The sequence below is a fragment of the Coccinella septempunctata genome, chromosome 3 (assembly GCF_907165205.1).
Source record: "Coccinella septempunctata chromosome 3, icCocSept1.1, whole genome shotgun sequence".
In the NCBI taxonomy this organism is placed as follows: Eukaryota; Metazoa; Arthropoda; class Insecta; order Coleoptera; family Coccinellidae; genus Coccinella; species Coccinella septempunctata.
This window is the reverse complement of record NC_058191.1, coordinates 2,841,241-2,854,637: the sequence shown is the minus strand read 5'-3', so window position 1 is coordinate 2,854,637 and position 13,397 is coordinate 2,841,241. Positions and strand designations below refer to the sequence as shown.

The window sequence follows — 13,397 nt, the reverse complement described above, 5'->3', positions numbered from 1 at the left end:
AGTAATAAATTATGCGACAAGTATTTTGGAATATACTAGGATGTATTCATATCTAGCTAGCCTAGACCAGTTCCATCCATGAAAAAAATATTGCGTTACCGTACCAACGACAATAACTTATTTGAAGTGTCAGTGTGAAGTTTGAGGTCAAAAAAGTAAACCAGAGTTACGCATTAAATTAAAAGAAAGAAGATGTCCACCGAAATTGTGAAAATCGAAAAATTGGAGCCATCATCAAGAACCTGTACTTAAAAGGGTTAAGAAGTAAGCAGATTAACGAAGATATGCTCAATACCCTTGGTGATCAATGTCCTTCGTAATGCAACCGTAAAAAATTGGACTACAAGCTTCAAAAGAGGTAAATTTTCCATTGAAGATGATGACCGATTGGGAAGGCCAGTTTCTGTGTCAGTCCCCGAAAATATCGATGCAGTTCATGACATGATTTTATCAGACCGTCGAATTGGGCTAAAACGGATATCTGAAGCACTAAATATTTCATATGAACGCGTTCATCATATAGTTCACGTCAATTTGGACATGAGAAAAATTGCTGCAAAATGGATCCCCAAATGTTTGAATGTTGACCAAAAGGGTGCAAGTGTAGAAGCATCGCGTTTGATCTGTGCTCGAGTTGAAAACGCTGTAGACTTCTTAAACCAAATTGTCACTATGGATGAGGATTGGGTACATTTCTACGATCTAGAAACAAAGCAACAATCGGTAGAATGGCGACACTCTGGTTCTCCCAGACCTAAGAAGTTTCGTGTCCAAAAATCTGCTGTAAAAGTTCTTGCTTCAGTTTTTTGGGTTTACCATGGAGTAATCATGATTCATTTTCTCCATAAGGGTAGAACAATATCCGGCGATTACTATTCGACATTACTGACCACTCTACAGAAAAAAATTGAAGAGAAAAGAAGCGGAAAGCCATCCAAAGGTGTTTTGTTTGTGCAGGACAACGCCCCTGCACACAAATCTCATGTTGCCATGCAAAAAAATTTTGATTTAGGGTTTGAATTACTAGAACACCCCCTCATTCACCAGATTTGGCTCCATTAGACTATCATCTCTTTCCTCAACTAAAAAAAAGTCTAAAAGGTCGTAAATTTTCTTCCAACGAGGAGATAATAAAAGTTGTGGAGGTTCGGTTAACAGAGCAAGAAGAAATATTTCTTTTGAAAGGTCTAGAAACGTTGCAGGTTCACTGTAATAAATGTATACAATCAAGAGGAGAATATGTTGAGTAATAAAATATTTTGACATTGACATTTTGTTTGGTTCTATAATAGGCTAAGAATTTTTCAATATATCTTCGTAAAGGGCAATAGACTTTTTAATTTTATGTAAACAAAACCATCTCATCGCAGCCAAAATTACTTCCTTGCAGAGATTTTCAAACCATAAATGTTTTTCTAGATGGAGCTTGAATTTACCAAAACTGATGTCCTTACGTCTTCAACTCTCAGTCCAAGACCATAGCCAACATTAACTATTCTCAAGTATCTGCATTTAGTCAATAAATCAAATTAAAAAATGTCATTCAAAACAACGGAACTTGCATATTTCATTTTCGGAAATCTCGTATATGGAACCATGTAAGCACCCCTGGATTAACCTGTATACAGTTAAATCAAAAACTACCGAAAACTACAGGAGATCTGAACGAAACGTTGTTTTCTCTATACTATATAAGTTCATCCTGTATCTTTCCATCATGGGACGACTTCAATCTAATCCTTATACGAAGAAATGATAATCTTTTCCGCCACTTTCAGAAGTAAAATAAATTGTCACTTAAGATCTTGTTTGTTGCAGTTTGTTCGAAACAATTCAAACTTTATTCTGGGCTGTGTTCGGTCTGATCGACCTCGACAACTTTGAGCTCAGCGAAATCAAAACTTTCACCAGGTTCTGGGGACTGCTTATGTTCGGCAGTTATTCCGTCATCAACATTGTGGTGCTTCTGAACCTTCTCATAGCCATGATGAATCATTCATATCAGCTCATTTCGGTAAGTGTAACAATAGGTTTGTTCCAACTTATGAAATGACCTTACGATGCATCGTCAGGATTCGACGCAGTGAAGAAAGTGTGACACTTATATAGGTACACTTTTATGAAGGTTACGTCCGTTAAATTTGTCATTCAATTTACTCATATAACGGTTGTTAAAAAACAAAGTTTTAATATTTTGGAAGCTTATTATAGATCTATAAACATAGGTGAGCAAGTGAGTTCTGGAGATCAGGACGAGGAGGCCCAGTGCCATGGAGCGCTAGCTCTCCCGATTTGAATCCCTTGGACTTTTATATTTGGGGTGTTTTGAACACTTCAATGTAGGTATGCAATGTCAGTTAATAACATCTGATTGAACTCTCCTGTCAAATGATCCGAACTCAACCAGTTCTTTTCGAAAGAGTACGTATAATTCCCACATGTCTGGTTCCCCCCACCTTGTCTGGTTCATGCACCTTGCAGACTTCCCTTAATGGTAATTTCTTCTTCTTTTCCGCTACTGCCGAGGAAATTTCATCCATCATTTGCTGTCTAAAGAAAAGTAGTAGGTCAGGTCCCGATATGATATCTGCCAGGGCCCTGAAATTCTTGGCCCCTTTAATATCTGAGCCTGCTGCTTCTTTACTGAATGAATCAGTGTCTTCTGGTCAGTTCCCAACTGTCCTCAAACTGGCAAGGATTATACCGGTTTATAAAAAGGGAGATACCCAAGACATAACTAACTATCGACCTATATCCATCTTGAGCCTATTGTCTAAGGTCTTTGAGGGAGTAATTTATAGTCGCATGTACAATTATTTAACAAGTATTCTGTATTATCCGAACAACAGCACGGCTTCAGACATGGTAGGTCAACCCATTCGGCCAGTTGTGAATTTTTCGAATTCATATACAGCAGCCTGGACGGCGATGAATACGTGGCCGGTATATTTTTGATTTATCGAAGGCATTCGACACACTGCAACATAACATCATTTTAGATAAGATGTACCAGATGGGATTCAGGGGAGTGTTTCTGGATTGGATCAAGAGTTTTCTATCTGATCGCAAGATCTATGTGAAATTGAATGACGTTTCATCTGACGAGTGCACCAACAACTTGAGTGTCGCTCAGGGATCCGTTCTTGGCCCCCTTCTGTTTTTGTTATTTATTAATGATCTGCCTGCATACGTTGTGGTCCATATTCTGATATGTTTGCGGATGATACTTCTATCGCTACTAAAGCAAAAAGTTGGCAGAAGTTGAAATTGTTGTGCGAAACCATAGTAAATTATTTCGTTGATTGGTGCCACAGAAACGCACTAATCCTCAATCTAAAGAAGTCGGTTATAGTCAAGTTTCAGAATCATTATAATCCGAGCGATGAACCTTTGATTGTTGATCATAAACTCGGAGAATTGAAGGCGACAGACGGGGGAAATATCTGGGCCTGCATGTGGATGGAAACCTTAGGTGGTATCTCCACACAGATCATGTTTGTGAAAGGCTTAACAGCTCTTACTATGCCTTATTACGTCTCAGAAGTTGTCTCCCTGTCGAAGAATTGCTGATTATTTATTACAGCATGGCATATGAGTCATATGACTTACAATGTAGTTCTTTGGGGCTAGTCGGCAGGGTCGAATCGAGTTTTTATTTCTCAGAAACGCGTCATAAGGCTTATATTCAAACTTCGGCCACGTGATTCATGTCGTCCAATTTTCAGTTAGTTTCGCATCCTTCCCTTCCCTTGTATATTCATCCTTAATTGTCTTGTTTATATCCACTTGAACATCGGAAAATACAGAAAATGCTCTGAATTTCATGGGTATGAAACAAGACACACTGATACCATAGCCTTCCCCAGGCATCATTTAGTTAAATGTGTGTCCTCACCGAGTTATATAGGTATCAAATTATATAACCATTTGCCCAGTCGCTTGAAATCAATGAGTGGAACACCTTTCAAGAGAGAAGTTAAGTTCCTTTTAACTAAAAGGTGTTACTATAGTGTGGAGGAAATCCTTAAGGACTCCTTTCGTTGAGTTTGTTGTTTTTTTCTCTTGTATTTGATATATGACTTGTCCTATACATTTCTTAAATGTCCAAAAGGATCAATAAAGTTTATTTATTCATTTGACGATGTACTTCCTGCATTGAAATGGACGGTGGTCATATGATATATCTTCTGTAAAACACTAGAAGTCAAAAATAAATCGAATATCTTCTATAAATTATCGCATTTGGTAACGCTAATAGTTAATATTTTGAAAAACAAATATCGCTCACACCTCCAAAACGGCTCATTCGGACCCATGTTTATATGAAAGTTTTTACTTATTTTGAGGTCTCAAATTAGCTTCCAGAATATTGAAACTTTGTTTTTCAACATCCGCTATATAACCTCCTCCCTCAATATGATTGTGTCACTAAACAGAACAAATTTCGTTCAAAAATTTCATAATTGTTGGGAAAAACTATTTCCGTTTATGGAAGCTGTTTTCAAATATCTATGCTTTCGAGTGCATTATTTTTTTATCTAATTTTTTTCTTCTCACTTCATGTTTTTTGGAACGGTCCAATTCGAAAGGTTCCTCAGTAGGAAAAATGATGAATCAAAAATTCGATAAAACGAAAAATGATGTATAAGTCGGATGTATAAGCTTTTGAGAAAAAAATGGATATTTATTTCGTCACGCACAGATGAACGAGTTGTTCGGGAAACTACTCATTTGTATTCAGTTTGTGACTGCTCCAATCAGTTTTAGAATCCTTCCTGAATTTTAATCCCGCGTTCAAGCTGTAGGAGGCCAATTAGTTGATTGAAGCAGTTCTGTTTACCTACAGCACCAACAAACTCTCTAACGAAGTAGATTTCCATGTGTTGTATTCGGAAGCTTTTCAGTTGTAATCAAATACACTATTAAGATAAAATTCAGAATTAATTGGTACTTGCACTCGTGCTTCGAACATAAAATTTCACTGTAAAGTGAAAATCAAACGGGAAAAATCGAGGGAAAAATAGACGTAAAAAAGCGATTGCTCATGGATTTTGCTTGCAGTTCGTTGATATGCTATTTGATTCGGTTTAGGTGGATACGTGAAAAACTATGAGATCGTATAATATAGACGATGAAAATGATATTCAGCCAAGTGTACCTTAGATATCAACAAATGTGATTAGCCTTCTTGCATTCCAACACTTATACCCGGGGTTTCATGAAGCTTGATCGGGGAATCAACGCTTGATTGACGAATAGACGTCAATTTGTTTTCAATCGATAATTCAGTCATAATCATTTAGAATATTCTTCTCGCATCAAATTATGATGTTAATACGTCCATTCAATCATTATCAATTGCTACTTCTTCCATATATTCAGAAATGAAAACGTTTCAGTGATTTCATTCTAGAAATCGTGTGATTGTCAAATCGTTGATCGGACAATCAAAGTTTGATGAAACCCAGTGTCAATCTGTAATAAGCACTCATGCCGACGTTAGTGGAAGAGCGGCTTTCTACTGGACATAAAGTGTTACTTAGAAGGCATCAGAGACAACCTGGACAACTCTGGAAGGCATTAAAAAAAAATGTTTCTCCCAAAAAGGTTTAAGCGCGAGGCAGAAGGGACAGCTTTCAGGGTGAATTATAGTAAAACTTAACTTCTCCTCCCATGAAGCTATTGAAGCTTGATTCCAAATTACCATTAATTCTCCAGACTTATATACAGGGTGAGTCTTGGACTCGTACAAATTTGAACGCTAGATTTTTGGTGTCAAAAGAAATACTTTTTTCTTATATGTACCATTTTTTCCGATTCGTCCCTGATAAAAATATAGCCAATTCAATTTTTCTACACTACACATCTGTTGTAATCAGACAAAGTACCCAATTTCTCAAATTTCACAGATACTTTTTAATTTTTGAAATTCAAATTACTCGTAAACGGAGTACCTATTATACGAGGAAATATGAGGAATACTTTTATATTTAAAAACGTTCAAATAATCATTAGATAGCGTCCAACTTAGTTTCAGTTAGTTGGGTTATTTCACGTTTTTGTACTTTTATAGTGCGTAATATCTTGTATTCGAAAAAGTTTAATCAAAAAAATGAAAAACCATATATTCCGAAATTCTTTTCATTCGATGAAAAGGTTTGTGGGGATTAAAATGATTGAAATTCATAGATTTTAAGCAGCCTGTATCTTTTAAACAGATCCAATTCGGAAAAAAATCATACAGGAAAGTTTCTTTTGACCTCAAGTTTCTAGTGTTAAAATATTTGTACGAGTCAAAGACTCACCCTGTATGAAAAAAGAATTACAGAAATGGAAAAAATTTTTTCCAATTGAATTTTCATATTCGATCCTTCATAGGAGAGAGCCGACGTTGAATGGAAATTCGCTCGAAGCAAATTATGGATTAGCTACTTCGAAGAAGGTGGCACTGCACCACCTCCATTCAATATTGTTCCAACTCCTAAAAGTGCCTGGTATATTGTACAGTGGGCGCAGAGGAAGTTCTTCGGTCATTCCAGAGCGGCGAAGAAAGAACACATGCAAACAATAAGGGTGAGTATTTCAAATTCTTTAGATAAAGTTACCCAATCCGTGCAAACATGTCTACCATCTGTTCAACCTTAAAAAAATTTAATTTCCAAAATCTACTTTCATGTGAAGATGTGCATATGTCTTCACAATTTTATTTGTTGGAAAACCAGTAATTGCACATCTACTTTTTATAATGAGAATTTGTTGGATCACTTTGTCAACTCAAAAACAAATTTAAGCAACACCAGATTGGCGTTCATACTGAATTTTTTGTTGGGCAAATATACAGTGGTGGAAGCAATTTTTAGGTGATCTTATTACTAAGAGAGTTGCTCTTTTAGAATATTCATCACATTTAGATCTGCAATGATTTTTCTGAAAAATACATGGGTCGAAAGTTGACGAAAAGTTTCTGAAAAGATAACAGTTGCAGCGAGCTCGATGAAATTTCGAGATTTAATACTAAGAGAGTTTCTCTTTTAGAATATTCATCACAATTAGATCTACGATGAATTTCCTGCGAAATAAGTGGTGTAAGTCCTTCCCTCTCACCTGAGTCATATGAGAAACATGTTTACTACGAGGTTTACTACTTAAGAGAGGTCTACACCGTTATAGTGATCAGTTCAAAAAGAGAAAATTAATTTCTTACATCAGAAACCACTAATTTATATGGAGTTTTCATTATATTTCAATTCAATCAGTTCTTCACCTCGGAAAGTCACAAATTTTTTCATCCGTTCAATAGAAAAACAATATTTTTTTTTTCATTAAAGAACAAATATTCATCTTATAAACTTTCCGAGGTGCAATTATCTCTTCTATGAAGTGTCACATGAAGATATTTTCCGAAAAGTCTCGCTATTGGCTACAATTCGTATCCTGGTGAAATTGAAAAAAGACCTTGGTTAAGTGCTGCCATATTTTCGAAGAAAGTGGGAACTATCCTTATATTCGTAACTTCTTCTTATCGTTCAAGTCTTCCGGCAACACCCCACATATTCTGGTAGTCTTTCCCCCTTTACGCGTTATGCGGATGGCGAGAAAGTAAACTCCTCTTAATTTCCAATGTCTTCAAAATCCCAATAAGTAATATTTCCTTATTTAATTTTAGAGAAAAGTTAAACAAGCCAACGAGCGAGACTTCAGGTATCAGGTAGGCGAAAATGAAACTTGTTTTTCCATTCCGGTCATTATAACTTAATTATTTGCTTGAAGAGTATTATGAGGAACCTGGTAAGGAGATACGTTACCGTAGAACAGCGTAAAGCGGAAAACCAAGGTGTTACAGAGGACGACGTGAACGAGATCAAGCAAGACATATCAGCTTTCAGATTCGAATTGATTGAAATTCTGAAGAATTCTGGAATGAACACCTCCACAGCACTTAGTGCAATGGGTAAGTGAGATAGAAATTCAATCTGACAAAATATTGTCATTCAATATTTTATAAGCCATAATGCGTATCGTTCTCAATGAATTTAAACTATACTAACTGACGAAGAAACTGCAACACCCAGAAGGAGCTGTTTAAATTAAATTTTTTTTTTTTGGTAAAACATAGATAGTATAGGAAGAAGTAAATGATTAAAATATGGAAAAAAAAGTTTTTTGCAAATTTTTTGAATTTCACAACAAACCAGCTGTTCGAGGAGATGCAATATCGATGCTTAGTTGTTATTAAAATGCCTAGAGTACGTGTACGCGGAATTTGTCTCCAGCTAAGTGAATTTGAAAAAGGTCGAATTATTGGTCTACGGGAGGCGGGGTTGTCATTTCGAGAACTCGCTAATCGTACGACAGAAATCCAACTATTGGTATGAGATGTTGTCAAGCGTGGTTTGATTATGCCCAAAATTGAAGAAGAATAGGCACCAGACGTCGAAGGGGCATAAATGAAGTTCAAGATCGGCGTATAAGACTTATGGCCATCAGAGACCGATTTACGACAACTCGATCTTTGGCTGATGAGTGGTTACAGAGAGTATCAGTTGATACTCTTTGGTGGTTAGGAGAACAAGGCCATCTTGTAACAGTTCGAACGGTTTACCGCCGTATAAGGTCTTTTGGACTGCAGCATTATCAACCCCATCTTGTGTTATCTCTTACGGTTGAGCATCGACGGCAACGATTACAGTGGTGCAGAGAACGACAACATTGGAATGTAGAATGGCATCAGGTCGTCTTTTCTGATGAATCTCGATTGTCCTTGGGTGCACATGATGGCAGAAGAAGGGTTAGACGAGGTCGAGGAGAAAGACATGAACCTCATTTTGATGTTGTGCGTCATGTACACCGGACAGTAGGTGTTATGTTATGGGGTACTATTGCACATGGAAGTAGGTCACCTTTAGTTTTTATTCGAGGTAACATGACAGCGCTGCGTTACCTTCAAGAAATTGTGGAGCCATATATTCTTCTTTACCTTAACCGGCTTGAGAATCCAATATTTCAGCAAGATAATACTCGACCTCATGTTGCCAGAGTCAATTTAAACTTTTTTTTAAGCGACCCATGTGAATCTTTTGCTATGGCCGCCCAGATCCCAGATCTTACGCCCATAGAGCATGTCTGGGACATCATGGGTAGAAGGTTTGGAAATTTATCCCAACCCCCACAGACTTTGGCCTCTCTGAGACATGAAGTGGGATAGTATCCCTAAAGAAGAAATACACCATCTTCTTGCATCAATGCCAAGACGTGTTAGGGAGTGTATAGATAACTGCAGTGGATAAACACATTTATGACAAATTCTATAAAAAAATTTGTAAACCCTTCGTTTTTTTTCTTCAAATTTTAATCATTTGCTGATTGCTATACTATCTATGTGTTACCAAAAAAATTTAAAATTCAAACAGCTCCTTCTGGGTTAAGCCATTTCTTTGTCAGTAAGTATATAACTCCCAGTCTCGGTTCTAGGAACAGGAATATAAACATACTATTATTTCAGCAACGTTTCGACTCCTTTATTTGACCTTCTTCAGGCTTCAATACAGTACACAATTACATATATATATAGATAAGACAAAATCCAATCATATAAAAAGCATGGAACTGTTTCGGAATTTTTACCGAGTTCTCTGTATTAATATAAATTTACTCATAATTTATACTAACTTTTCCGACCAACCATACTTATACTCCCAAGAAATTTTCATTCAATTCGGGTTTTCAAAATCGGTTTGACCCTGGTCTATGAGTAGATATTATGTAATGAAAATTTCTATTCGCAGGTATATTTGTCTATATTTTTCACCTTTCTCTTTTCTCCCAGGCTAATAATAGGACGTTGTGCTATTTTGGACATTAATCAAGACTAACACATTTTGACATAACAATAACTAAAAGGAATTTTATCGCGATCTGTAACATAATTTAGCAGAGCAAAATGCGAAATGATTGCGTGGTTGATTTCATGCGTCAAGACATTAATTTATGGATTGAATGATTATTCCATCGCATGTGCGTTTTCCTTCGATTTAATGTAGGTCTCACTTAGCCCGAAAAAACCAGCGGATTGATTGATGGCCCATAAATTATGTTTTCGAATGAATATATTACTTTAAAACACTTAATTCCAATTCAAGTGTATTTGAAGCTGGATAAGGAATATGAGACTGAGTTAAGGAAGAAGAGATAATAGGTCATAATGCCAATTTAAAATTCAATATTCGAATTTGATGATAACATTCCAATCAGAGACGTTGCTCATTCATGATATCTTCAACATAGGGTCGAGAACTATCTAATACAATAAAATTAAACAAAAACATAGAATAACACAAAAAAATTAGAAGTAACCTTTTTTATTGATATTCTGAAATAATATAACTCACTGTATTTCCATCATTTAATACAAAATAAATTCACAGCCTAGTTTAATTTAAACATTGTTTTGAAAATTTTCAGCAACTGAAGTGAGACATGCAAGAAGAATGAAGCAATCATTCATAAGAAGGTGTAGAGCAAATATGAGAAAGAGCTGAACACTTTTTTCTGAAATTCAATTCAATAAAATAACACTTATTCTCTATTGTTCTTTTCTCTCGTTTTTTGCACTCCACAGTTATGGATTCATTGTTTTTAAATTGATTCCAAAGGATGAAGTAATAAAGGAAAAAGACTTTGAATCATTAGTGATAGGTATTTATTTTCAGCTTCTTTTATAACAAAACTACTAAAATATACTTCATTATTTGAAATTCACTCAAAAACAACGATTTCATAATTCTGGGGCCATAATAACGAAAAGAAAAGAAAACGAGGAACAATAATATATTTCAAATTATCGTTTCATTGACTTGAGTTTTACAGAAGTTGTTCAGCGTGGCCACCATGAGCTTCAATACTTCTCTACACCTTCTCTAGAATGATTGCTTCATACTGCTTGCATATGTCTCATTTTTTCCGCTGAAATTTAAAAAAAAACCAGAGTTTCATAAAACTAGGCCTAAACTCATTGTAATAGAAATTATTTATTTTTATTGAATGAAGGGAACACAGGCATGTTTTTTCTTACTTTGGCACTAAGGTAACTCAGTTAGATCTCTGTTTAAAAAAAATATGCATGCGCCCCAAATCATAAATCACATGCGATAGCGCATATATCCGAGAATATTATCCGAAAAACAGATTGTAAAAATTCTTTCATTTGGAGACTTGCCGCCAAAACGTTTGTCAAACGCTTCATCTCCTAAATCTATGTATTGATATCTAATCAGCTTAGATCATTTCCATGCATGAAAATAATATTGCGTTACCATAGCAACGAATAATAACTCATTACAAGTGTCAGTGTGAAGTTTGAGGTCAAAAAACTGAACCAGAGTTACGCAATAAATTTAAAAAAAGAAGATGTCCACCGAATTTGTGACAATCGAAAAATTGTAGTATCAAGCCATCATCAAGTACCTCTATTTAATTGCGTGTTAAGAGGTTAGCAGATTTACGAAGGCTTAATACTCTTGGTGAACAATGTCCTTCGTATGCGACCGTGAACAATTGGACTGCATGCTTCAAAAGAGGTCAATTTTCCAACAATGATGATGACCGATCAGGAAGGCCAGTTTCTGTATCAGTCCCCATAAAAATCTATGCAGTTCATGATATGATTTTATCAGACCGTCGAATTGGGCTAAAACGGATATCTGAAGCACTGAATATTTCATACGAACGCTGTCATCATACAGGGTCTTTCACGAGGAACCTCACCCATATTTATACGGGAAACTACTGAACGTATTTTCATGAAATTCAGCACTTATAAGTATTTCACCATGCTGATGTAATCTAAAATATTTTCAAGGCATGAGCACTTCCGGTTTTTCCGGAAATGACGTCAACTTCCGTTTTTCAAATTAGAACACCATTTTTTTATTGCAGAAATAGATTCCTTAGAAAATTTCAAGTTATTTTGATGTAACATTTTTCAGTTTTGGTTGGAAAATTCTCTCTGAGCGGGAAAATTCGAAAAAAAAATCGAAAATAGAGCTCCGCTGAAACAAGAATAACTTCGAGGTTTTTGGATGGAAAATTTTCATTTTTGGGATTTTTCAAGATGTAAGATTGATGTATTCACTTTAAAAATCGAAATCGCGATTCATGATACAGGGGGTGAAAAAATCGCTTTCAAAGTTAGGGATGACAAAATCGTGAAAAATCAATTTTTTCGAATTAGAACCTCATTTTTTTTATGGCAGATATTGAATGTATGTTAAAAAATGATGTGAGTGTATGCATCACACCCTTGCCCTAAAGTGGATATAATCTGAGTTATTCACAAAAAACTGTTTTTCGTCTTGAATTTTCAGCTATTTCTTTTCCCTTCACGCCAAAAAGATGAAATTTTCAGGAACTGTTACTTGAACCATGTTTTAGATTTTACTACCCTAATATGAAAGAGAAAAAAGTTACAGGTCGTTCCTAAATAGATGGCGAATTTTGATTCGAATTTGGATCGGAAACCTCTTTATTTCAACTAATCGGCCATCGGTTTTCTCTCCAGTGATAAATAAATAATTCCTTATGAACCATATGCAAAAACTTACCATGTTTTACATTCTTTTTTTTTAATGATAGATATCATTAATTACATCTGCCAAATTCCTCTTTATTCAGTAACATTTCGTGTTTACTATTAATTTGGTGATAATTCGTATTAAGTTATAAAATCGATCACTATGCCTAATTTTACCAATGAAGATTATTTAAATCTCATTCTACTTCATGGAGAATGTAATAAAGTTGTAGATAGAACGATTCGACTGTTCATTGAGAGGTTTCTTCTCTAGTTATAACTGCGAGAGTTTGCCATGGTTCTCCTAATAGTAACTTGAAGTCGGTTTCAAGAAGGGGTGAAAAATCTACAGCAGGGTTCAAATAACATTTCCTGAAAATTTCATCTTTTTGGCGTGAAGGGAAAAGAAATAGCTGAAAATTCAAGACGAAAAACAGTTTTTTGTGAATAACTCAGAAAATATCCATTTTAGGGCAAGGGTGTGATGCATACACTCACATTATTTTTTAACATAGATTCAATATCTGCCATAAAAAAATGGGGTTCTAATTTGAAAAAATTGATTTTTCACGATTTTGTCATCCGTAACTTTGAAAGCGATTTTTTCACCCCCTGTATCATGAATCGCGATTTCGATTTTTAAAGTGGATACATCAATCTCACATCTTGAAAAATCCCAAAAATGAAAATTTTCCATCTAAAAACCTCGAAGTTATTCTTGTTTCAGCGGAGCTCTATTTTCGATTTTTTTTTCGAATTTTCCCGCTCACAGAGAATTTTCCAACCAAAACTGAAAAATGTTACATCAAAATAACTTCAAATTTTTTAA

At 35.4% G+C, this 13,397-nt stretch overlaps 1 protein-coding gene across 2 annotated transcripts in view; it reads left to right on the top strand.

Moving 5' to 3' along the window:
* The window catches only part of LOC123309346 (transient receptor potential-gamma protein), a 297,127-nt gene that overhangs the window by 270,555 nt on the left and 13,175 nt on the right, over window positions 1-13,397 (top strand). For both annotated transcript variants that reach the window (XM_044892426.1, XM_044892427.1), the window contains 4 exons: window positions 1,819-2,014; window positions 6,379-6,573; window positions 7,667-7,708; window positions 7,771-7,951. In XM_044892426.1, the coding sequence (XP_044748361.1) occupies window positions 1,819-2,014; window positions 6,379-6,573; window positions 7,667-7,708; window positions 7,771-7,951 (614 nt within the window). The remainder of the gene's footprint in view (window positions 1-1,818; window positions 2,015-6,378; window positions 6,574-7,666; window positions 7,709-7,770; window positions 7,952-13,397) is intronic.